Source organism: Phacochoerus africanus, chromosome 9, assembly GCF_016906955.1.
Source record: "Phacochoerus africanus isolate WHEZ1 chromosome 9, ROS_Pafr_v1, whole genome shotgun sequence".
Taxonomy (NCBI): domain Eukaryota; kingdom Metazoa; phylum Chordata; class Mammalia; order Artiodactyla; family Suidae; genus Phacochoerus; species Phacochoerus africanus.
Window position 1 is genome coordinate 115,969,334 of NC_062552.1, and position 25,420 is coordinate 115,994,753.

At 35.7% G+C, this 25,420-nt stretch overlaps 1 protein-coding gene across 2 annotated transcripts in view; it reads right to left on the reverse strand.

Annotated features, from left to right (window-relative positions):
* Positions 1-2,927: 2,927 nt before the first annotated feature.
* Positions 2,928-25,420, reverse strand: part of TC2N (tandem C2 domains, nuclear) — a 50,004-nt gene continuing 27,511 nt past the window's right edge. For both annotated transcript variants that reach the window (XM_047796435.1, XM_047796434.1), the window contains exons 4-12: positions 22,981-23,148; positions 21,866-21,957; positions 19,554-19,629; positions 18,163-18,263; positions 17,641-17,757; positions 13,998-14,189; positions 9,607-9,721; positions 6,864-7,063; positions 2,928-4,913 (exon numbers count right to left, since the gene is read on the reverse strand). In XM_047796435.1, coding sequence (XP_047652391.1) covers positions 4,803-4,913; positions 6,864-7,063; positions 9,607-9,721; positions 13,998-14,189; positions 17,641-17,757; positions 18,163-18,263; positions 19,554-19,629; positions 21,866-21,957; positions 22,981-23,148 — 1,172 coding nt within the window. In that variant the 3' untranslated portion in view covers positions 2,928-4,802. The remainder of the gene's footprint in view (positions 4,914-6,863; positions 7,064-9,606; positions 9,722-13,997; positions 14,190-17,640; positions 17,758-18,162; positions 18,264-19,553; positions 19,630-21,865; positions 21,958-22,980; positions 23,149-25,420) is intronic.

Here is a 25,420-nt window from a genome sequence, read left to right on the forward strand (position 1 = left end):
TAACTCCTGTAAAAAATAATAACAACAATAAACAGAAAGTTTGATTAAATAGAATTGGGAGACCAGAAGGGGGAGCTCTTGTGCCCTGCAATGCTAGCAGAGCCCAACAGGAAGAAGAACGACTCCATTTTTTTCCTGGCAAGGACTTAGCCAATGAAAAGCCATGGACTCTTTGTTTACTGTAGCCTTTCCAACTTCCTTTTCCTCTCTATAAAAGTCTTCTCCTTCCCTTGCATGTGGGGACTTGCACATGGCTCACCATGGTAGATAATCCCAAATTGTAATTCCCTGTTGATCCCAAATAAATCCATCTTTCCTACAGAAATATCTGGCAGTCTATTTCAGGTCAACACTCTTTGAGGGATAACATCTTTTCTACCCTTAAATCTATATTTCAAAATGGACATGGTACTTTATATATACACCCACTTTTCATAATTATTTTCTCAATGTTTCAGCCAAAATTGCAAGCATTTGAAATTTATTGCTGAACAAGAATTATAACTAATGCATCAAAAGAACACTAATAGGTATCTGTCATAGTTAAATTTAATGTGTCAACTGACTGGCTGGGGTGTCCAGATTAAAAATTATCTGGGGGTATGTCCTGTGAGAGTATTTCTAGATGAGATTAGCACTTGCATCAATGTGGGAGGGCATCTTTCAATCTGTTTGAGGACCTGAAAAGAACAAAAGGCAGAGGAAGGAGGACTTCCACTTGAGCTGAGACTTCTTATCTCATCTTCTCCTGACCTCAGACTGGGATTTATACTATTGGTTCTTCTGCTTCTCAAGCTTTTGTCTCAAACTGACTTATACCACTGGTTTTCCTGGATCTCTAGATTGTGTGGTAGATTGTGGGATTTCTTAGCTTCCATAAATACAAGCCAATTCCTCGTAATTAAAAGAAAATTTAGGAGTACCCATTGTGGCTCAGCAATTAAGAATCCAACTAGCATCCATGAGGATATGGGTTCAATTCCTGGCCTTGCTCTGGCGTTGCCTTAAACTGTGGCACAGGTCACACATGTGCCTTGGATCACAAGCTATAGTGGCTATGTGGCTCGGATCCTGCATTGTTGTGGCTGTGGTGTAGGCTGGCAGCTGAAGCACTGATTCAAACCCGTAGCCTGGGAACTTCCATATGCCACAGGTATGGCCCTAAAAAAAAGGCACCCCCTCCAAAAAAAAAGTTCACCCTCCATCAGATTAAAAGGAAAATTTTCAAGAAATTTAAAAATAAAAAAATAAAAATTTGTATCTTTCTCCCTACCTATCTCCTATTGGTCCTGTTTCTCTGGAAACCCTAATACAGCTGACCCTTGAATAAGACAGGTTTGAACTGTACAGATTCATTTATGTGCAGATTTTTTTTTCATTATGTACACACCAAGAACCCCGTAATGCAAGGTTGGTTGAATCCATGAAGTCAGAACCATAGAGGGCCAAATGTAAAGTTATACGCAGATTTTCAACTGCAAGGGGAGTGGTATCCCTAACCCCGGTGGGTTCAAGGGTCAGCTGTCAATGTAGATGCAGACGTTTTATCTGGAACTTCCCTCAATATGCCCTACCAAACACCAAAAGTAAATGTATCTTTGAAACATAATATAAAAAGTTGACATAATATAAAAAGTTGAAATTTATTGCAAATTTCTGAAATCCTTCCTATATAATTAATTATTTGATTAAACAAACTGGAAATTTTGGTTGGGACATCATAGTTTCTGTACATTAGCATCACAGAAATTCAAATAACTTTTCAAACAAAAGATCAGTTTAGGTTATTTTCAGACCATAATTACATAACTGATGTTCAAAATCCCACAGGTTCCCTCTGAATAGTCTGCTAAGAGCAGTACCTGATATACTTCGGTGGTAAGTTCTCTGGCTCTGCTAAAAAACCATGCAAAACCATTCCTGTCGTGGCTCAGCAGTTAACAAATCTGACTAGCATTCATGAGGACGCAGGTTCGATCCCTGGCCTCACTCAGTGGGTTAAGGATCCAGCGTTGCTGTGAGCTGTGGTGTAGGATGCAGACGCGGCTCAGATCCTGCATTGCTGTGGCTCTGGTGGAAGTCATCGACTACAGCTCCAATTCCACCCCTGGCCTGGAAACCTCCATATGGTGTGGGTGAGGCCCTAAAAAGAAAAAAAAAAAAAAAAAAAATCCTGCAAAACCAAATGAAAGCCAAACAGCGATGTTATTTTTTGATATGGACTGCAGCTATTTAAATATATTAATCTGAAGACTTATAAACAAATACACCGTGAGGGATTAGCACTATGCAAACTATCAGCCATCAGTGTGAATCCTTCCATGGTTTTCTCCGGTCACTCCATATCACTTTGGTTCCCTCTCACTGTTAAAAGTGGGTAAAGGTCAAGAAATGCGAAGTAAATACAAAGAGAAATGATTTTTTTGCATTGTTGCTCATTTTTTTATTACCAGTTTCTAATGTTTTTCCCATAATATTAGTAGCTATTTATAGAAGAGCATGTTTCTTTTTATATTTCCATGTAAAACTTTGAAAAAACAACAAGAGTATCACCTATATTCAGTACTTCTTCACCTGAAAAAGGCTTAAGTAAACACTAATTAAAATATTGGAGATCTTAATCCTACTTTTCGAACTGATATCTTTGAATTGAGAAGGTTGTCTTTATATTGTTTTATTTACCTAGGATTCTAAGAAATAAAACAAACCAAGAAGTCACAGCTTTCCTTCAAATTATACACTATACATATATTGTAAAAAATATTGAAAATTAAATAGAGATAAATACATAACTACACAGAATAAATGTAGGGATTAAAAACATTAATAGAACCAAAAAAAAAAAAGCTGCTCAAATAAAATTCTAGGTCATTTAAAATAATAAACTGTTACTTATCATCTAAAACCCAATATACTTACTTCTTTGGTAGCTTTTAAAATGGTTTTATTTGCAGAGGATTTTTAAGGCAGGGAAACTACTCTGGATGATACAAGTGTGGTAGATATACATCATTCATGTATTTGTCAAAACTCATAGACTGTATAACATCAAGAGTGAACCCTAATATAAACTACGGACTTTGTGTGATGATGTATCAATGAAGGTGCACTGATTTCAACAAACATACCACTATAGTCCAAGATGTTGAGAGTAGAGAGACTGTGCAAATGTGGGGTAGCGGGTATATAGGAACTCTGTGCCTTCCTCTCAATTTTGTTATGGATCTAAAATTGCTCCTTACAATAGTCTAGTTTTTAAAAATTCTTTTGAATAGTTTGCCTCAAAGATTCAAAAAATACCACACAAGGTAATTTCTCTTAAAAGTCCACGTGAGTACTCACCAATATGCCATTTTTCACAATCAAAAAAAAAAATTACTTCAAAATGCAGTGCCAGAGAGTACCTGTCAACATCACCTGTACACCATAAACTCTGGGCAGCATAAGCAAAAGACATGTAAAGTATGCACATTTTGTAGCTTGAGGAGGTTGTAGGAAAAGGGGAATTAGTGTTGATTTGGGGAAATCACAATGAGATACACAGAGCATAATAATTAGAATGAGAAAGGCATGCTTACATTACAGCAAAGTATACTTCCGGTTTACAATTATCACCATTTATCTCTTGGCACGTGTGGGACAAGGTAAAAGAGAAAGAAAAATGGAATATAAAAGCACTTAGGCTTCCTATCGGCAAAAACAAAGTCGTATTTTCCAAGCTCGGGAAGGTGTTATTTGTTTCTCCAAACAATTCTGCTTCATGGCCAGAGCTTGTATCACCAACTACACGGAAGTTATCCCTGCATACTGAGTTACAGTGAGTACCTTAGAGAAACTGCAACAGAAAATATCTGCTACATAATGTTTGCTTATATGATTATTGTAAAAATATGGGGAAATATCATAATGATGTGAATTACAGGTCAAGTAATTTGTATTTTAAAAACTAAAAACAAGGAAGTGTTTATCATAAAGCATTGAATTTGCTATTTAAGCTCACTCATTTCTGCTAATTAGGATGAGCCCTCTGGATGATGATCTCATTTCAACTCCAGTTGAAACAAAAAAGGACATGAAGGAGGAAAACACAGCAAAATGTGTGTAAACCAGGTTTTTCCAATTAAACTTCAACCTTCTGATGTTTTCATTTATTCGTGCCAAAATGTATTTTTCTATACCTGAAGTTTCTTGGAGATCAATAGTTACAAAGGGCCAATGTGATACCCTACGGGTAAGAAATGATAAACGCGGGGCACAAACATTTCCCAAACACAGAAAAGTTGAAGTGGTTCAATTCGTTTTTGCTTTCTGAGGGAAAATACGTATGAAGAGGGTTAACAGTGGAGTTAGGACCTAATCAACAATAACTAGCACTGAAGCAGTGGTAAAGCCTTCTAAATTTCTAACGGAGACTGCACACACTGGCTTTTGAGATATCTAGGCAAAGCTTTAAAAAAAAAAACAAAACCCACAAACATAACATGGTAGTAACTATCTACAGTGGATATTCTCTTTGATTTTATAATTCATTTAGTTGCCCTAGTAATATTATCCATCTTTCTTATTGTCTATTTTGCTACGGCTTTAAAACGTTTCCATTATTTTGGCTATCTGCTATAATTCATCCCATTTTTTAAAATCAAGTTTAGTTTTCTATATAGATTCATTATATACTGTAGGTATGGCCTCCATAAATAAATTGACAAATGTACTGATTTGTCTCTTCTCAGTTGGCAGCAAACTGAAATTGTAAGTCTTCTAAAAGAATGTCAAGTTCATCACCAATTGAATGTGCAAAGTCTTCAAGATGGATTTAATCTGTGCCACTTGATGACAACCTTTTCTGGATTTGTAATTGTCTCTTTCCACTGGTTCACTGCTTCAATGTTATTGCTGTCTTCACTTATCCAAATCTGTAAAGGAACAGTACAATCATGTCAGGTAACACAATAATGGTAACTGAGTTGATTTTTTTTTTTTAGGGCTGCACCCTCATCATATGGAGGTTCCCAGGCTAGGGGTCAAATTGGAGCTGCAGCTGCCTGCCTATGCCACAGCAACGCTGGATCCTTGACCCACTGAGCAAGGCCGGGGATTGAACCTGCATCCTCATGGATGTTAGCCAGATTCCTTTCCGCTGAGCCATGATGGGAACTCCCATTTAAGTAACATTAGATAATAGATGAACTGGGAATGAACTTGGGAAAACTGTAAAGCATTACGCAAATATAAGATAACACAATGGTTACATATCATTGTGGCAAGGCAAGATAAACCAGGAAACACAAAACCTGAATTCTCAACTCAGCTCTAGCTAAGCTATAGCACTAACGAACGCTGTTACTTGGGAGTTAATTTCTTTGAGACTCAGTTTCTAATACTTTTAAATAAAGAAATTGGAACAGGCCACTCAAAAAAGGTTTGGCTTTCATTTTTTTATTCTTAATTTCGTGGTCTAAAGAATGTTTCCTTCAAATAAAATCTTACGAAGACCCCTAACACATAAAACAGATAACATGAGAGTGCTTTTGCTGATACAGAGTGAGAAACCTTGACCCCACTCATGGTGGCTCCTTGAGGCTACCAGAGAAGCCAGAGGGAACAGTTGACTAACAGGAACTTTGCCAAAATTATTATCAACTAAAACCTCAACCAAGAAGGTGGAATCACCAAAAAAAATTATCTTGAAAATCACTGGTTATCAAGAAAATCTCCTCTTCTGTTCATACATTAGCTGAGGCTTGATGATATAGGAAAACTTTAACTGAATTCACATCATTGGCCTCACAACTTTGAAAAGCATGCTAAATAGATGAATTCTTGAGTCAAACTTTATTCCATATAAGAATAAATGAAGAGCAACAAAATTATACTATTTTAACAAATATTTTAGTTAGAATATAGTAAATGAGAATTAATATCAATCTTTGAAAATTCACAAATAAGATGAAGATTTCATGTAGACTGTTAATAACAACTTGTCAGGAAGAAACTTTTAAACCAAAAATACAGATTTGGGAATTTAAATGTGAGTCAAACAATTGTAATTACGGTAAAAGATAATGTACAGCTACCATTAACCCACTAAGAGAAAAGAAAAGAACTACAGGATTGGTAAGGAAGCAAGTATCATGTTGTCTTAAACAAATTACTAAGAATTTTTAAATATCTGGTCACCAATATTGACTAGATAATATCACAACCACTTAAAATTGATGTTTTCTAGGAATTTAAATCTAACACAATTCAGCTAACAGGATACAGAGTTAAATATTAAATTGAACATAACCTAGAATAAAGTTAAGTTGGATATTAGCAGCCTTAAAAAATCTGATTGAAATACAAGTCAGAAATACTGAAAAACTGATCTTTCTTATTGTTTTTAAAGTTTAAAAGCTCAAAAAAAAGATAAGAAGCCTGGAGTTCCCATCGTGGCGCAGCAGAAACAAATCTGACTAGGAACCATGAGGTTGTGGGTTTGATCCCTGGCCTTACTAAGTGGGTTAAGGATCCGGCGTTGCCATGAGCTGTGGTGTAGATTGCAGAATCTGGCATTGCTGTGGCTCTGGTGTAGGCCAGCAGCTGTAGCTCCAATTAGACCCCTAGCCTGTGAACCTCCACATGCCACGGGTGCGGCCCTAAAAAGACAAAAGACCAAAAAAAAAAAAAGTAAGAAATAGATTGCTCAGAAATTCCAAATATTTTTCTATTAAAGCAAAAAGTCTGACAAAATTTGATTTTTGTGGCACCACTGAATTTTAATTTATGATGCTGAAGAATTCTATCCTATTTCAATGTTATCCAGCTGTTTAAATGCATAAAAAATGCAAGGAAAGAATGCAAGACAAAAATTCCTTACTAACCTGCCCCACAAAGTGTCTTCTTCCTACAGAGCTTCGGCTGTAAAGCTTAACGAGAAAAATAATTTCTTTTTCATTCTGTATAAGTGGAAAAATCATAGTCTCTCCCCACTTTACTCTTCCACTGGAGGCTTTCAGTAAGCGTGTCTTCTTCTTATAAATCAACTCTCCCGAGCTAAACATTGCCACCTTCACAAAAAAACCTAAAGAATGAGAAATCTTGCTATATAAAAATTGTAAATGCCATATACATCCATATATTATGTTATAAAAATATAAAGATCCGATGAGCTTTCAAACAGAAAACACCTCTTGTAAACTTTATAATTATCACCACACTTTACAGATAACTACTATAACCTCAAATGAATGTAATCTTCCTCTAACCTGAATGCCATTAAAGACTGGAATTGTAATTACAAAAAACCATCAGCAGCAAAGGAGTACACACCGAAAAGGATTACACAAAAGAGAGGTGCCCACTCTTTGGAGAGCTAGAGGAATTTATCTACAAATTTATATAGATAAAGTCCTTTGCTTGCTTGAGACTCTAGAAGTTAAACATGTGCCCCCTAGGGAAAATCTATCCTTTAAATAAATTTGAGACGCAAAGCCTCCAGTAATGGTAGAGTAGCTTGTGTAAACTGACCTTCTCATAGATGACGATCACCAACTCTGGGAAAAATATTAAAAACAATTGATCAAGACACTAAACATTGACTAAAAGCAGAAAGAAACTGGAGGAGAGTCAACTCCTAAAAGATCGGGACTGAACTAAATAAAGTGCAAGTTTATACAGCTTTTCACCTAAGCCTACTCTCCGGTCTAACACATGGTGCTCACAACTCAAGCAGAAAGTGATCTATTTGAGAAGTGATGGTATAAAGCTGGGACTGTCAGACAGCAAGGAAGTGAGGAGAGAGCTTTCGGAAAGGAGGGAGCCACAGAGTGAGAACCGAGACCGACCATTATTTATAAAGCGGAGATCACTGGTAATCCTGAAGAGCAGTTTTGATTAAAGGAAGACGCCCTGTTACTAAAATAAGTTACATTCATAGATTTTTACTTTTATCCTCTCGTCCTAGAATTAACCCTATATAGACCTGGTAGTTTATTCTTTTGATGCCAACTTAGTTAGACTTCATTTGCTTTTTATTTTATGGTTTTTTTCATCTGTCTACATAAGAGAGAGGAACCCATAGCTGTTTGTTGTGTATGCTATCCTTTCTGTTTTGATACCAAGAATGTACTGATCTCATCAAGTTTCTTTTTTCATATATTTTTTTTTCATGCTGTGGAACAGCTTATTATAGAATAGGAAATACATGTTCCTGGAAAGTTTGGTAGAATCTGCCAGTAAAATCGTCTTGGCCTCTGCTTTGATTAGAGGCAGTTTGTAGCTACTTTAACATGGTTATTGTTCTATTCAGATTTCTCCCTCTTCTGAAGTGAATGTCAACAATTTTTTGCTTATAAAACATTTTACATAGATGTTGAAATAAACTGGCATAATTACAGATCGTATTCTTATTTATTTTTGAACCTCTTCTGAATCTGAAATTATATTCTCTTCCTTGTTCATGTTTTATTTATTTTATTTTATTTTATTTTTTTGCCTGATCCAGAGTACTATAGGTTTACCTACTTTAACATTTGGTTTTCTTCATTTTGTGTTTTGTGGTCTCCATACTTAAAAACTTTAACTTTAGCTTTAATTCCTACTTCTACTTTCCTTTGTGTTTGCTATTGTTTTTCTAGCTTCTTGTATTGAGGGCTCAGTTGTATTTATTTCCAGTCTTTGTAGTTATAGTGGACACCCTTTGTTTCTGCCTGTCTCCAGATATTTTCTCTTCTTCTAGCAGGAAAAAGGAACACTCTTACCCTACTCTTAGCCCTGTAGGTAGGATTGACCTCAAACCTTCAGCTCTAGAGGCAGCCATGTGAACCATGCCTAGACAACCAAAATATCAGAATCCCTGGCTATACTCAAAGACAGAAGGCAGAAAAAGCTTCAAGGCTTGTATTTGACATTTTCTGGTTTTTTTTTTTGGGGGGGGGTTGTTTGTTTTGGTTTTTTTTTTGTTTTGTTTTGGAAATTTTTTTTTTTTTTTTTTTTTTTTTTGCTTTTTAGGGCCGCACTAGCAGCATATGGAGGTTCTTGGGCTAGGGGTCTAATTGGAGCTACAGCTGCCTGCCGGCCTATACCATAGCCACAGCAATGCCAGATCCAAGCCGTGTCTGCAACCTACACCACAGCTCACAGCAACGTCAGATCTTTAATTCACCAAGCGAGGCCAGGAATCAAGCCCACAACCTCATGGTTCCTAGTTGGATTTGTTTCTGCTGCACCATGATAGGAACTCTTATTTTGTTTTTTACAGTTAAGTTGCTAGTTAGAGAGTATCTACAAAAGGGCATAGACCTAGGGAGAGGATAAATTATCCAGGCTGATGAGACGTATCTGACAGTTCTCTGGACAATCAACCTGTATTAATTAATGAGCTAAATAAAGAACAGCATCAAACACAGAGAAGTCACAATTGGATAAGAATCAAGAGACCACTGGATTAAAGTAGATGTAATGGCTAAAATTTGAAATCCAATAAAGTAATTTTAAGCTAAAAGGTAAGTATTTAAGTTAAATAATAAAAGTAAGATTTTAATCTCCATTGTAGGAAGTGTAGGAAACAACTGTCTTTTACAAGTATTTTCTGAAGATTCCACTTTGAACCACTGACATACTTACTCAAAGTCAGGGGTGTTGATGAGCTTGGAAGGTATTGTGCCTCAAGAATTTGTAACTGAATTCTGCTATTTACCGCTTGAAAACAAGTCCCCAATTCAAGTTCTGCATGGCAAACCTGCATATTAAAAGCGTGTGATTTGGTAAAAAAAAAAAAAATCAAGACTAAGATTAGAAATGTTTTAATCATTGCTTTTTACTGACACACCAAGCTAAGTGTTATAGGGAAGGTTAAGATAAATGTCATGGATTCTGTCGATATGAGGCACTTATTACTTAGTTTCATGAATTCTGATAGCGTTGTTACACATACACTGATCCTTCAAAATCAGGGAGACCAAAGACAATTCCAATTAAAAACAAATTTCTAAGCAATTTTACTAAAGAAAATGTCAAACACCAAGAGAGCACATCTTCAAAACACTTAAACATAGTCAATTGAATTATTTGTTCAGAACATAGGAAATATGATAAAAAGTGTTATCTATGAAAAACAACATCAATTTTTCCAGCTATAGAGATCAGAGGTAGTGCTACCCAAATTAGAAGACAAGGGATTACTACAATGTACAGATCTGTGGATTAAGAGCTGACTTACTATGCTAAATGGAAGCAAGCCAAAGACAAGAGTTGACAAGAAGGAAGCTAGTGAAAGTGATGGGGTGGTAAGTTACAAGGAAAAGGTCAAAGAAAACCTGAGGCAAACAATAAAACGAAGGAGATTTAGAAAGGGGAAAAAGTTAAAATGTGCTCTTTAGTACTGCTGCCTAACAGCAGAAGTAGGTTAGTCATCTGTCTCACACAAGCCAAACTATGTACGTAAATTCCAAGGTCCTTGGAGTGAAAAATAAAAGAGAGAAACATAACGTCGTCCAAACACGAAAAATATTATTATTCACATGTTGAAAAGAGTAAGTATGGGATTAAAGAAAGAACATAATGTTAACAGATCTCACTAGGGCACAGCGTAGACAGACTCAAAAATCTTTGCGAGTACTGATTCCAACAAAGCTACAGAACGACTGATACTTCATGAAGAGTTTTATATTTGATAAGTACCCAGTATTCTCTGATAATTGGCACATGGATTATTAAAAGAAGAACCTTTTTATGTACACGGCATTGAATCTGACGTATTTTGTTCACAAAATACTCGTTTTGTTTTGTTTTGTTTTGTTTTTAAAGGGCTGCACTTGCAGCAAATGGAGGTTCCCAGGCTAGGGGTCGAATTGGAGCTACAACTGCCAGCCTATGCCACAGCCACAGCAATGCAGGATCCGAGCCACGTCTGCGACCTACACCACAGCTCATGGCAATGCCACATCCCCAACTCACTGAGCGAGGCCAGGGAGGGAACCCACATCCTCATGGATACTAGTCAAATTCGCTGCCGCTACACTGCAACAGGAATTCCTGTTCACAGAATATTCTGCGTTTTAAAATTGGTCATGCCTTGGAGTTCCCTGGTAGAGCAGCAGGCTAAGGATCTGCTGTGGCTCAGGTCACTGCTGTAGCATGGGTTTGATCCGTGGCCAAGGAACTCTACAGACATGGGTACAGCCCCCCCCCCCCAAATTTTTAATTAAGAAAAAAAAACAATAAAAAGGCACTAGTCTTAAATAACTTTTAAGAATTAGTCATGCCTTAAGAAATCAAGAGATACAAAGTGAAAAGTGAATCAATCACTTAAGTATAAAATCAACTGTTGAAGTTAGACTCCATCCAACTTGAAAAATCTAAAATGATGGTAAAAGTTGTCTACTTTGGCAATAAATGCTGAATTCTAATAAATAATTCAATGTACTGGCTTTGCTTTTAATCAGAGTATGAATGGATTAATAAATCTTTTTACATGAACTAATTTGGTAGTCATAAAGCAACACATTTACCGATTAAAAAAAATATTGCCGTCCTTGGCATTTTTAAGAATACATTTAAAAAATAGCTACTTATTGTTTACAAAACACAAAGGAAACATGTATAACATTTTCTCATTAATTATTTTCATTATTTCATTATTTTCCACAATATAATAACACTTATGAAACCATCGAAAGATGGCAAAACTTCTTTCAGTGTTACATAGTTATAGAGTTTACTCTCATAAAAGAGAGCAGCAGCATTTGGCAGTGGGCTTACCATTTCTTACTCGCCAAGGTTATTTCACAAATCCAATTTGTATTCCAATATATTAATTCAGATCATGAAAAACTATTTTAAGTAGTTTTCAATCTGGTAATAATCAAAAAATTAAAAATCTAATCTATTAGGAGATATATGTTAAGTACATTTTTTTCTTTTTCTTTTTGTTTTTTGTATTTTTAGGGTCACAAGCAGCAAATGGAAGTTCAAGGCTGCAGGTCTAATCAGAGCTATAGCTGCCAGCCTACACCACAGCCACAGCAACATGGGATCCAAGCCACATCTGCAACCTACATCACAGCTCATGGCAATGCCGGATACTTAACCCAATGAGCGAGGCCAGGGATTGAACCCAAGTCCTCATGGATCCTAGTCGGATTCATTTCCACTGAGCCACAGCAGGACTCCCTTAAGTGCATTTTTAATGAGCACAAAACTGTGGAAGATAAAAGACAGGATCTCCATTCCTAAGTAATGTATCATCTTTTTAAAGAAAAATTTTTTGGCCTTCCTGGAATGCTTGTTGAAGATGAAATGCTAAATATAATTAGAGAAATCCATGATCTCGTGATGTTTAAGAATATCTTCTTAGGGGGACAATACAAGGTTGATAAAAGATATTTTCATATATTGAGGTATGGGGAAGTCATTCTGGCTTATACATGAGTTAGCTCAAATTTTATGCTAATTAAAATAGCATAGTTGTGACCTATCAAATGTGCATGGTACATCTGTTTTAATTATTAAAGAAAACGGCACACTGACCAGAAGTAGAGAATGCCCATGTTAAAAATAAAGATTAAATGTCTCCCTTCCTGGGGTGCCAATGCTGGTACCCTTTCAATGATAAGACTCCCTTCCCAGCTGTCAAGGCCATACTGACTTACTGTGTACATGCTGGCCTTTTTTTTTTTTTTTTTTTTGAAACCATGAAGGAATGAATCTCTGATTTATTTATTCTTTGTTCTGACAAGATGGAAAACTAACTGTACTGAAAACCATGTTTTTCAGGAGCAGTTCCTCAGAGAGGCTGTTTTCTGAGCTACAGTCCTCGGTTTGGCTCAAATAAAACTCTTTGCTATTCCTATTATAGATTGTTTATGGATTATTTTTGTCAACATGGTAGAGTTAAGAATGCTGGCTCTGGAATCAGAATGCTTCTATTCAAATCCTGATTCCCCAACAAGTGTCTGTATGAACTCAGGCAACCTAGAAGCGGTCTTGGGCTCCACGACAGGAATTAACAAGAGCAGTGAGCTCCTAAGTGTGGTATGAGCATTAAATTACTCAGGACCAGGTCAGTGGTATGGTAAGTTTCCCCAAGTGTCAGCCATTTCTGCAGGCAAACCGTATCTCTTCCACATTATTCAACACAGAAATTTGAGTTATCAAGTACATATTTACATTACCATTTGTTAAGGTAAAAAAATTTTGTAACAAGGAAATTATTAGCTCTACATGAAAGTTCTGCTGTTCATGATGAAATGGTTGTCAGTATAAAGGATAGGTATGTAAGTCCTGCTCTTTCAATGTCACAGAATATCAATTTTTCTCAACACAGGAAGCAAAGTATATTATTTTTGCTTTTAGCCAACAATATGAGACATTCACACTTGCAATATAAATTCACTGATCCAACATAGCCTGAAAGCCCTTCCTTCAAGCCATCCATCTTTGTATCCCTGGCACTTGGCATAAAACTATAAGGTCTCAAAAACCAGTCAACACTATGGATAATCAAGTTTTTTACAAAAAATACCAACTGTAAGATCCTCCGTTCTACCCAATTCATGGACAGATATAGCACTTACAATACTTACAACTAAAATTTCCTTATCTATTTTAAGGCAATCTCTCATTGAGTTTGGAGTTAGAGTCTTTCTTGCTTTTCCTAAGTTACCAGCTACTAAAAAAAATTAGCAGTATCAGCTACTACTAAAAAATAATTATTTAAAATTATTCATACTTAGGGTTCTTTTACCTTTAAGTATGAAACATTAGTTAAATATGTACTAGAATAAGGAAAACCCTAAGGTTATTTAAAGGAGGCTGTGTTAACATTTTATCAATTTTTTAAAAAAAATCATTAAATGACATTATTACACTTTTACATTACATTATTATTGCTTCTTGAGAGGCTTCCTGATCCTTTACTATATTCTAGAGTGTTTGTTATACTCCAACAAACAAAAATTCATCCACTAAATAAGTCTAAAAGTGTGAAATACTTTAACATATATTATACTACTTACAGAAATTTTTGAAGGTGGTGATATATCCAGAGAGTAATCCATTTCCTGTGTGCTAAGAGTTCTGAGTGATAGCGAGCATTCTCCAATAGTTTTCTTCCTGGGAGTCTGAGTTTGAATCTTAAACACAAGTCGTACAGTTTGTAGATTTTGGAGTTTAATAGCAAATACGAAAGTCTCCATAAATTCAATAGTCTAAAATAAAAATCAGGAAAATATGAAATACATAAATAGAATGACTGAAAGAAGAGTCATATGCCAATACCAAACAAACAAAATAATTTTATAATCAAGGAAAGGGAAATTTGATGTTATTACACCAAAAAACATTTTTTTTTAAATGAAAATAAAAGTGACAATGGCCACAACTTGTTTTTCCAAAATTTATTCTGGATACTTCCCTTTTTAATTTCAAAAATCCTTTTAGGTAGTCAAGAATTTAGTTGATATCAACACCAAGTTCACCAAAATATAGCTTTTTCCCTTTTGAAAATTAGGTATTCTCCATCTTTGGTTCTGGGGCATCTTTCTGCTCTTCACCACAGCCTCCAACAGCTAAGGAGTGTTTCAGGCATCCCAAGCAAGCCCTCTCAGTGTGCAGAATCTAACTTGCTTATGTTAAGAAATGTGACTTATTTCTTTAAAGGAGCTATTATTTGTCTATTGTTCTTCCCATATAATTTGGGGTTCTATTTCTCTTTTAGTGATGTTTGTTCTACTCTTTTCAGGCTGAAAATCTGTCTCCTTGACAGAGAAGACAAAGGAAAATGTGAGTTTAAAGACCCACCTTCTCTTAGAATCGTCCACTCCAGGCAGCAAGTCAGTGTTTTCCATGCCCAGACTATTTCCAAATGTTCTTTTTGTTCCTTTTTAATATTTCTAAAAACTTGGCTTAGCATGAGCTAACATCATCTTGACACTAGACCGTTTTCTGCTTATAAACCTCCTTCTTTCCAACTTTAGTGTATCCTTTTTAAAAGGCGCTTTTTTTTTACCTTTTGAAAAGACAGGTTACTGGGTAACTAACATCAATATTTTAGATACTGTGTGAAAATATTCACTTTTGTTGTAATCATTTATGCCTGCATAGTCAGCATTGTGTTTCTGAGAAATTCCCAACCACCTGAGCCATCTTTTTATTTCAGTCTCAAGCCACAGACAGGATCACACCAATAAAACAGTATACATAAGGTGCTTAGTTTTTAAGTTCAGATACAGTGAGCTTACAAATGAAGCAAGTGTGTTGGTTTACTTCACACTTTGCCATAACAGGATCTCCTAAACAACCTGATAAATAATAATTTTTCAAGATTCCAGGCAAGCTTTTTGGGGGGGGGGGGGTTGGCCACACCCACAGCATACAGAAGTTCCCAGGCCAGGAATGGAATCTAAGCCACAGCTGTGACCTACACCACAACTGCAGCAACACCAGATCCTTCATCTACTGCGCAAGGCTGGGGATCAAACCTATGCCTCGGCAGTGACAGAGCCAGATCCTTAACCCAGGAACTCCGTCCATACAAGTTTTAACATGAGAACATTTTCCCCTAACTCTTCCTAAGTCAGTTTTATTTGAAAATCAAAAAGTGAAACTGTTTAATTCAAGAAGCATTCCTCTATGACTGTCAAGATTATAACCAGTGTTAAGATCTCTTCTATATATAGACTTTCTATAACTCATATTTTTCTAAAGTGAGATTCTAACATTTATACATCAATTTTGATTTCTGTCTTTTTATTTACTAAGAATATTTTTCTATGTTCTTAAAAACTTTTCCTAAACATCATTTTTCACGGCTGCCTAGTATTCTATTACATGGTGTGTTATGGTTTGAACTGTGTCCCCCCTGCAAAGATGTGTTCTTGAAGTCCTAACCCCCAGTATCTCAGAATGTGGAGTTATTTGGAAACAGGTAACCCTGTTTGAAGATGTAATTTGTGAAGTGAAGATAAGGTTATACTGGAGGCAGTAGACTCCTAATCCAGTCTGACTGGTGTCCTTATAAGAAGAAAGCCAAGTGAAGACACAGAGACACATGTAGATGAAAGACACATGTCCATGTGTGTGAAGCCAAGGGATACCAGGGATTGCTGGCCATCACCAGAAGCTGGGTGGGGGGAGGCATGGAACAGATGGAACAGATTCTCCCGTAGAGAAGGAAACAACACCTGATCACCTGCTGACACCTTGATTTCAGACTTTCTCCAAAACTATGAGAGAGAAATATCTGTTGTTCTAAGCTACCCGGTTTGTGATACTTTGTTACAGAAACCATAGGAAACACATACACATGGTATACCATGAGTTTTTTTTCAACAATTCCCCTATGGGAAATATTTAGATAGTTTTCAGCTTTTACCCTATGACCAAAACTGCCAATAAAACTCAATAGATATACTGTTTGCATTTTAGATAATTTCTACAAAATAAATTGCAGGTAGAAATACTATGTTAAAAAGCATAGATATTTTAAGATTTATTTTCCTTTTTTTTAACCTAACATAAAATATTTTTAATGATTTTTATTTTTTCTATTATAGTTGGTTTAGTGTTTTGTCAATTTTTGCTGCTGTACAGCAAAGTGACCCAGTCACACATACATCCTTTTTCTCACATTATCCTCCATCATGATCCATCACAAATGACTAGATATAGTTCCCTGTGCTACACAGTAGGAACTTGTTGTTCATCTATTTTATATAGATTGTGCCTGCTGATCCCTAACTCCTACTAATTTATCCCTCCCCCACCCCTTTTCCCCTTTAGTAATCATAAATTTGTTTTCTACGTTTGTTCTATTTTGTAAATAAGTTCATTGTATTGTATTTTAGATTCCACCTATGTGACAGCATCTATTTGTCTTTCTCTTTCTGACTTATTCAATAATAATAATCTTATTATTAAGATTAGTATGATACTCTTATTTTAAGGTTTTAATGTGTATTGTCAAAATAATTTTCAGAAAGTTTTATGTTCTAGAGTGCTTGTAAATTTTTCCTAATTTTAATAAGCCAAGACAGAAAAGAGAAAGCAGTATGTAACTTAAGTTTCCGTATCTATGAATACTAGACTAGTGAGAGCACATTTTTTTCACATTTATTAGTAAAGGGAATCACCTAACTTTTCAACAACATGTTCTTGTAGAAGATACCTTTCATTTGCATAGAAAAAAAACACTAATCTTTCAACTCATATCAGAAGTCAGAAATGAAGATATATTTAAAGTGAAACCTAGAAACTTGTAACTAAATTCAGGATTATAAGTCTTCTAGTTATGAGAACTGAAAGTATTTAAAAGGAAGTCATTGCAACCACGGAATTATTTCTCAAAGCCAATGAGGGGTGGGGGAGAAGGGATGAAAATATAGAGACATATTCCTTACATATAAGAAAAGCAAATGGTTTTCTTAGATATTACCCACCTTGTATATATTTGAGTGATTAATATCTTCTTTTTAATGTACCTTAATATTAGACAAGGAAATATCAAGTATTTTTGAGGCTCAAAATTGTCTTTAAAAAAGCAAGGGGTACAGAATTTGTAGTTTCCCCAAAACAAAACATTTTATTATTCCAATTCTTTACGTGGGTTACAGTGACAAACAGGACAAACACATAAAAAGATGTTCAAAGACAAACACTTACACTAGAGCCTTCCTTGACTGAAGATTTGAAATGCACTGGTTTGGGCAATGTTAGTATTCCTTTTATAGAAACAGTAGGAGTATCTCCATAACTAGAAGGCCAACTTAGATCTCTGCACTAAAAAAAAACAAAAAATAGAGTTTGAGTTTTATAAAGGACTCTGACAATACACATATTTGATGTATTTCTTGAGGAAATGACTTAAAGACTATAAAAGTAAACTTTAGATTACTGAGAACTTCTGTTTCATCTACATTAAAATAATCTGACATGTAATGGTCTAGACATATCAATTTCCTTCTTGAGGGTGAAAGAAAGAAAAAAAAATATTTCCATCATACCTACAGATGTATTTTCTTTAAATTTTTTATCAAATATTATTTTCTGCAAACTACTATAGAACCCAAATTCCAAAGAAGATATTGGCCCATTTCCCAGAAGAGAGCTACAGCAGATATTTGCAACTTACAGTCTAAACATTCAATTTTGTAAGAAAAGTTGGTATGAACTATATTAACTTACCTGTAAAATTGTGATCCAGATCTGCTCTACTGAAGAATTATAAAACACTTTCACGTTTAATCTCCCCAAATCTCTTTCATCTCCTGATAGAGTAATTGTATCTGAATTGTAAAAAGACAAAGATGTTTAAATTAGTATGCAATCCTTCCGACCCAACTGAGCTTTGATACAACTCAATTTTTTTGTTTTTTTGCTTTTTAGGGCCACACCTGCAGCATATGGAAGTTCCCAGGGTAGGGATCAAATTGAAGCCATAGCAACGTAGGATCCCAGCCATGTCTGACCTACCTACACTGCAGCTCGCAGCAAAACCATATCCTTAACCCACTGAGTGGGGCCAGGGATTGAACCCACCTCTTCATGGATACCAGGCTCATTACAGCTGAGCTGCGACAGGAACTCCCTGATACAACTCAATTTTAAGAGCACCAAAAAAAATACTGCAATTATTTTTAAAGTTGTCAGTTTATTAAAACAAAAGTCACACTTCGGGAGTTCCTGTTGTGGCACAGCAGAAACGAATCCAATTAGGAACCATGAGGTTGCAGGTTCAATCCCTGGCCTCACTCAGTGGGTTGAGGATCCGGCATTGCCGTGAGCTGTGGTGTAGGTCGCAGATGCGGCTCGGATCCTATGTTGCTGTGGCTCTGCCGTAGGTGGCAGCTGTAGCTCCGAATGGACCCCTAGCCTGGGACCCTCCAGGGTGCAGCCCTGAAAAAGGACAAAAACAAACAAACAAAAAAAGTCACACTTCAATGCTTCTATTGGCGTGCTAGAGGAAGATATACTATTAAAAAGCACACGGCTTAAAAACTTAACCTAATTATAATCTGAGGGATTTAAGTTTAAAAAAAACTTTCCCAAATAACACTGATAGGGCCTATATTGCACACTTCTAGAAATCCCCTCATTAATATACTTTAAAACAAACAAAAAAAAGATACTTAATTTTAAAGATGAATTTTTGCCTGCACACTAAAAAAATGGAACATCTGAGTATTCAAATGCAAATAACACTGCCAACATAGATATAATCACCTAGAGTTTTTTTGTTTTTGTTTTTGTTTTTTTAACCTGCATTGCCACAGCTATGGCGTAGGTCATAGCTATAGCCAGATTCAATCCCTGGCCTGGGAACTTGTATGTGCCTTGGGTGCTGCTAAAAAAGAACAGGAACAAAAGCAAAGACAAGGTCCTACTGTATAGCACAGAGAACTACATTCAGTATCCTATGATAAACCATAATGGAAAGGAACATTTTTAAAACGTGCATATATATATGTATGTATGTATAAGTGAATCACTTTGCTGTACAGCAGAAATTAACACAACATTGTAAACCAACTTCTATTTCAATAAAAATTAACTTAAAAAAGTAGAATACTCCTTACCCAGGCTTCTGTTACTCCCCTGAGAATTTTTTCTTGAAGAAGAACTACTGGGCACACTGGACAATGAATCATGTCTCTACAAATAAAATTCTTCTTTAGTCAGATGTTGCATATCAGACTTTAAGGATTCTGAAACTTATGCCCCAATACCTACCCTAGTATCAAACTGAGTGCCAATCATTCTGCCAGTGTTACTGGTCAGAATTTTCCACTTTTAGATAGTTAAGGGGGAAAAGCTTTTTGTCTGTGTTATCAGGAAAATCTTAAATACTTAATTTACTAGATCATATATGGGAAAGCCTTTGCTGTTTTTGGTTTGTTTTTGTAATAAGGAGGGAGAGATTACTATTATTTCATACTCAAGTGCTAATAAAAATGAGACCATATTTGGAAGTGCCTGTAACCTAAAAACCTGTAAAGCTGCAGTTATTAAAACATGGTCCCCTGGAGTTCCCATTGTGGCACAGTGGAAACAGGACAGGAACTATGAGGAACTATGAGGTTGCAGGTTCGATCCCTGGCCTCGCTCAGTGGGTTAAGGATCTGGTGTTGCCATGAGCTTTGGTGTAGGTCACTGACGAGGCTTGGATCTGGCATTGCTGTGGCTGTGGTGTAGGCCAGCAGCTGTAGCTCCAATTAGACCCCTATCCTGGGAAACTTCATATGCTGCAGATGCAGCCCTAAAAAGCCAAAAAATAAAATAAAATTAAAATTAAAATCATGAAAAAAAAAAAAATGTTCCCCTGACCAGCAGTATCAGCATCACCTGGGAACACATTAGAAATACAAACTCAAGCCCCAGTGCAGAGCTGCTGAATCAAGAGCTCTGGGGGTGAGGCCTACAATCCGTATGTTAATAAGCTCTTCAAATAATTCTGATACATGTTTAAAAACTTGTGCTATTAAGAATTCTGGGGAGTTCCCGTTGTGGCGCAGTGGTTAACGAATCCGACTAGGAACCATGAGGTTGCGGGTTCGGTCCCTGGCCTTGCTCAGTGGGTTAACGATCCGGCGTTGCCATGAGCTGTGGTGTAGGTTGCAGACGCGGCTCGGATCCCGCGTTGCTGTGGCTCTGGCGTAGGCCGGTGGCTACAGCTCCGATTCAACCCCTAGCCTGGGAACCTCCATATGCCGTGGGAGTGGCCCAAGAAATAGCAACAACAACAACAACAACAAAGAATTCTGGGAGTTCCCTTGTGATGTGGCAGGTTAAGCATTTGCTGTTATCACTGCAGTGGTCCAGGTTGCTGCTGTGGCATGGGTTTGATTCCTGGTCTGAGAATTTTCACATGGCAGGCACAGCCAAAAAGAATAAAAAAGAATTAAATCTGCAAAAAAGTTAACTGAGGATTATTAAGAATATATTTCCACCTGAGAAATTGGATTGTTATGATCATCGTATAACTACAGATGTAATAAATTCATTTGAGTAATAAAAAAAGAGTATATTTCCATTTGAATGTATGTATATACATTCACAAAGAAAAAGACCAAAGGTATATATAACAATATTTTCATAGTGTTTTTATCCTCAGTTATAAGAATATAAGGACTTGTCTTTTTATCTTGCTGATTCTATTTTCTAATTTTTAAATAATAATCATTTGTATTTAAAAAAGAAACATTTTGGAGTTCCCATTGTGGTGCAGTGGGTTAAGAACCCAACTATTATCCATGAGGATACACATTTGATTCCTGGCCTCACTCAGTGGATTAAGGATCTGGCATAGCCATAAGCTGTGGTGCAAGTCGCAGGTGCAGTTCAGATCCCACGTTGCTGTGGCTGCGGTATAGGCCAGCAGCTGCATCTCCAATTTGAGCCCTAGCCTAGGAACTTCCATATGCTGCAAGTGCAGCCCTAAAAAAAAAAGAAACATTTTTCAAACATCAAAAAATTCTCTACTCTATTTCAAAAATAGGGGGACACTCTTAATATTAATGAATAAAGTTCTACATCTCAATAGAAATACAAATTTTTGCAAATGAAGTAGTTATGCTCAATAAGGAAAGTTAAATCACTAAGTGCTTTTAACTATACCATTTTAACTTCCAGCTTCCTCAAAACGGCCCGAGTGCAAACCAGGAAAGAAATAAGCTTCATTAAAGAAAAGAGAGAAACTATTGCCTTTTAGAGCTTCCTGAAATAATGCACATGGCAAATGCCAAGTGTTTATTCCTTAGATATTAGAATAGATCCATCTACAAAAGATACATAACACATTGCTCCTAATGTAATTCTGGATTACACACATCTGAATTTTTAACTTGAAAATAAATTATTGCATACAATTAAATTTATATAAACAATTTACCTGGATGAACCGCTGAGATGAACTTGTAAGATCAAACATAGACTTGCTTAGTCCAGGGGAACTGGGAAGTCTGTTGGTCCTTAAATCACAAACTGCAAAGAGACATGAGGAAATTCCTTATGAATATTATCTGCAAATCTACTTCAGAGATAAAGCCTTCTAATGAAGTTTAAAAACGGTTTTTCAATTATTTTACTTTTGTTTGAAACAGAAACGAGCACAAATCACATTTTCACATCCACATCAAGTAACAACCAGGAAGATTTCACCCATTTTGCTTACATTATCCAATTCTTTATCCTAGAATAATTTAAATGATATAAGTCCTCTGTGCTAAATGCAATTCAACTATTTAATGAGCACTTCGTACTCTAAAAAAATGAATATTGAATTCTATGTGCTGTTATATTCCTAGTCTGTATTTCTAGTTCCCCTCCTAAACTACAAGGTCCTTGAAGAATGCGATTCTATCTAATGATTACATAGTCTAGCACAGCGTTAAAATAAATAATTAAGTACTTCTACTTTATTTTCAGTACTTCACCCTGAATTCAGTGGTTCAAATAGCCAAATATATAAATAGTATATGTGCATATACAGTATATATATAAAACCTGAAAAATAGTGAAAATTTTGCAAGTCACATATGTATAAGATGGTCTATAATTGAGTCTAAAATATTAAATTAGCAAAGTTCTGTAATCATTTAGGCATTCTCTATTTTCTTTATTTACATTTCTAATCTCATCATTACTTTCTAAATTCATTTTCACTGAATAGAGTAGAAAACAAATAGTAAGTACTTGTAGAATTTATGAATGTACAGATTTTATATAAAATATATACAAAGTCTAAAAATAAAATTTCTTTCAAAAAAAGGACAAATAGAATGGAACTTGGAACTACCAATACAGAAAACTCATTAATCTTTCGATTTTTATGTTAGATATAATACCACAGAGAAGTCATGATCACTTCTGAAGCTTGATTTTCTCTTTACTTCTACATTGTTTTTTAAAAGACAAATCATTTCTTCCGGACTCTTAGATTTAATTTGATTTCTACATTTGTTAAAAAAAAAAGACAAAGGAAAAACATAAAAATTTTTTTCATACCCGATCCATACAGTCTTGCTGCTTCTGAATGAGGAGGAAAGCGCCGACTCAAATCAGGTGACACGTGCTGATACATATAGAATGGGTTATATACATCATAGCTGGGTCCATGCTGGGATGAACTGGAAAGTTCTACCTTTCGATCTACAAAAGATGCTCTGGCAGATCCTGAAAGAATACCCTTTTCTTAGAGTTACTAGCCAACAGCTGATGCATCCCAGGCAAAGGGGAAAAAAATTGTCTCAAGTATACTAAACCACATGCATGTGACATCTAAAAAACTCATGTTTATTGAGCTCTAACTGTGTGGAGTATTCTCCCAGGAATCAGCCATGAACCTTGCTCCCAAGACATTCTAATATATTCTTCTTTACCCCATAAACAATTCTATATTTTGTGACTGAGTTTTATTTTCCTTCTTGTATAAAGAACATCTTTTAAGTAAAAATAAAATCATTTTTTAGAGATGTAATCTTTTGACAAAGACAGAACATTTATAAAAATTGACCATACACTGAGATACCTAGAGCAAGTCTCAATAAATTTGTAAGGATTGAAATCCTTATGTTCTATAACCATACACACACACACACACACACACACACACACACACACACAACCTTATGTTCTATAACCAAAATGCAATAAAGTTAGAAAGCAAATAACAAAAAGATGAATAAAAAGTGTTTATATGTAAACATAAAGAACCAAGAACAAAAAAAAAAATCTTTTAAGAAGAAAAACAGGATTGAAAGACTTGATCTACTCAATATTAAGAACAAAACATTGGCCCAATAATGAGATCAATGGAACAGGACAGATGGTCCAGAGATCTATTTTACGGACACCTGATTTATAATCTCTGTGGTACTCCATAACAGTGGGGAAAGAATGGTCTTTTCATTAAAAGGTGATAAGACAACTGAATATTGACATAGAAAAATGAAAAACTTTATCCTAACCAAACATATTCATAAAATATAATCCATATGGATTGAGGATCTAAATTAAATGTTAAAGGTGAATCAATAAAACATCTATATTTAAGTAAATGTATAGGAATTCTCATGGCCTTAGGGTAGAGAAGCACTTCTTAAGTGGAATATAGCATCAATCATAAAAACAATCTTAATAAACTTAACTACATAAAAATTAAAAATTTCCATTTGTCAAAAGACTAAGAGAGTGAAAGGTAATCCAAAGTGGGAGAAGATTTGTGCAACAAATATAACTGACAAAGGGCTTATATCCAGAATATATAAAGAACTCCTGCAAATCAATAAGAAAAAGTCCAGCAAGCTCAAATATAAATTGCCTTAAGACTTAACAGGTACTTCAGAAGAGAGGCTATCCAAATAGCTAATAAACATGACCTGGTGTTCAATCTCATTAGTCATAAGGGAAAGGCAAGTTAAAACTCCAGTGATATACCACTACATACTCACAGAATTGTTAAAATTTAAAAGACTGACAATAGCAAAGAAACGGACATAGAGACACACTTGTGATTGCCAAGGGGGAGGGAATGGGATGCACTGGGAGTTTCAGGTTAGTAGATGCAAACTATTGCATTTGGAGTGGATAAGCAATGAGATCCTGCTGTATAGCACAGGGAACTATGTCTAGTCACTTGTGACAGAACATGATGGAAAATAATGTGAGAAAAAGAATGTGTGTGTATACACACACACACACACACACACACACACACAAGAGCTAATAGCCGAAAACTTCCCTAACATGGGAAAGGAACCACTCACTCAAATCCAGGAAGTGCAATGAGTACCATATAAAATAAACCCAAGGAGGAATACACCAAGACACATATTAATCAAATTGACCAAAGTTAAAGACAGAGAAAATCTTGAAAGCAGCTAGGGAAAAGAAACAAATAACATATAAGGGAACCCCAATAAGGTTATCGGCAGACTTTTCAGCAGAAACTCTGCAGGCCAGAAGGGAGTGGCATGATATACTTTACATGATGAAAGGAAAAAACCTCCAACCAAGATTACTTTACCCAGCAAGGCTCTCATTCAGATTTGAAGGAGAAATCAAAAGCTTCACAGATAAGCAAAAGCTAAGAGAATTCAGCAACACTAAACCAGCCTTACAACAAATACTAAAGGAACTTCTCTAGGCAGAAAAGAAAAGTCCACAAGCAGAAACAAAAACATCACAAATGATATGGCTCACCAGTAAAGGTATATATACAGTAAAGATACGAAATCATCCATGCACAATTATGCCACCAAAATCAGAAATCATGAGAAGAGGTGGGTACAAATGCAGGACACTGAAGATGCACTTGCAATTAAGAGACCAACAACTTAAAACAATTGCATATATATATAGACTCTTATATCAAAACTTCAGAATAATTGCAAACCAAAAATCTACATTGACACACAAACACATAAGAAAAATCAACTCAAATACA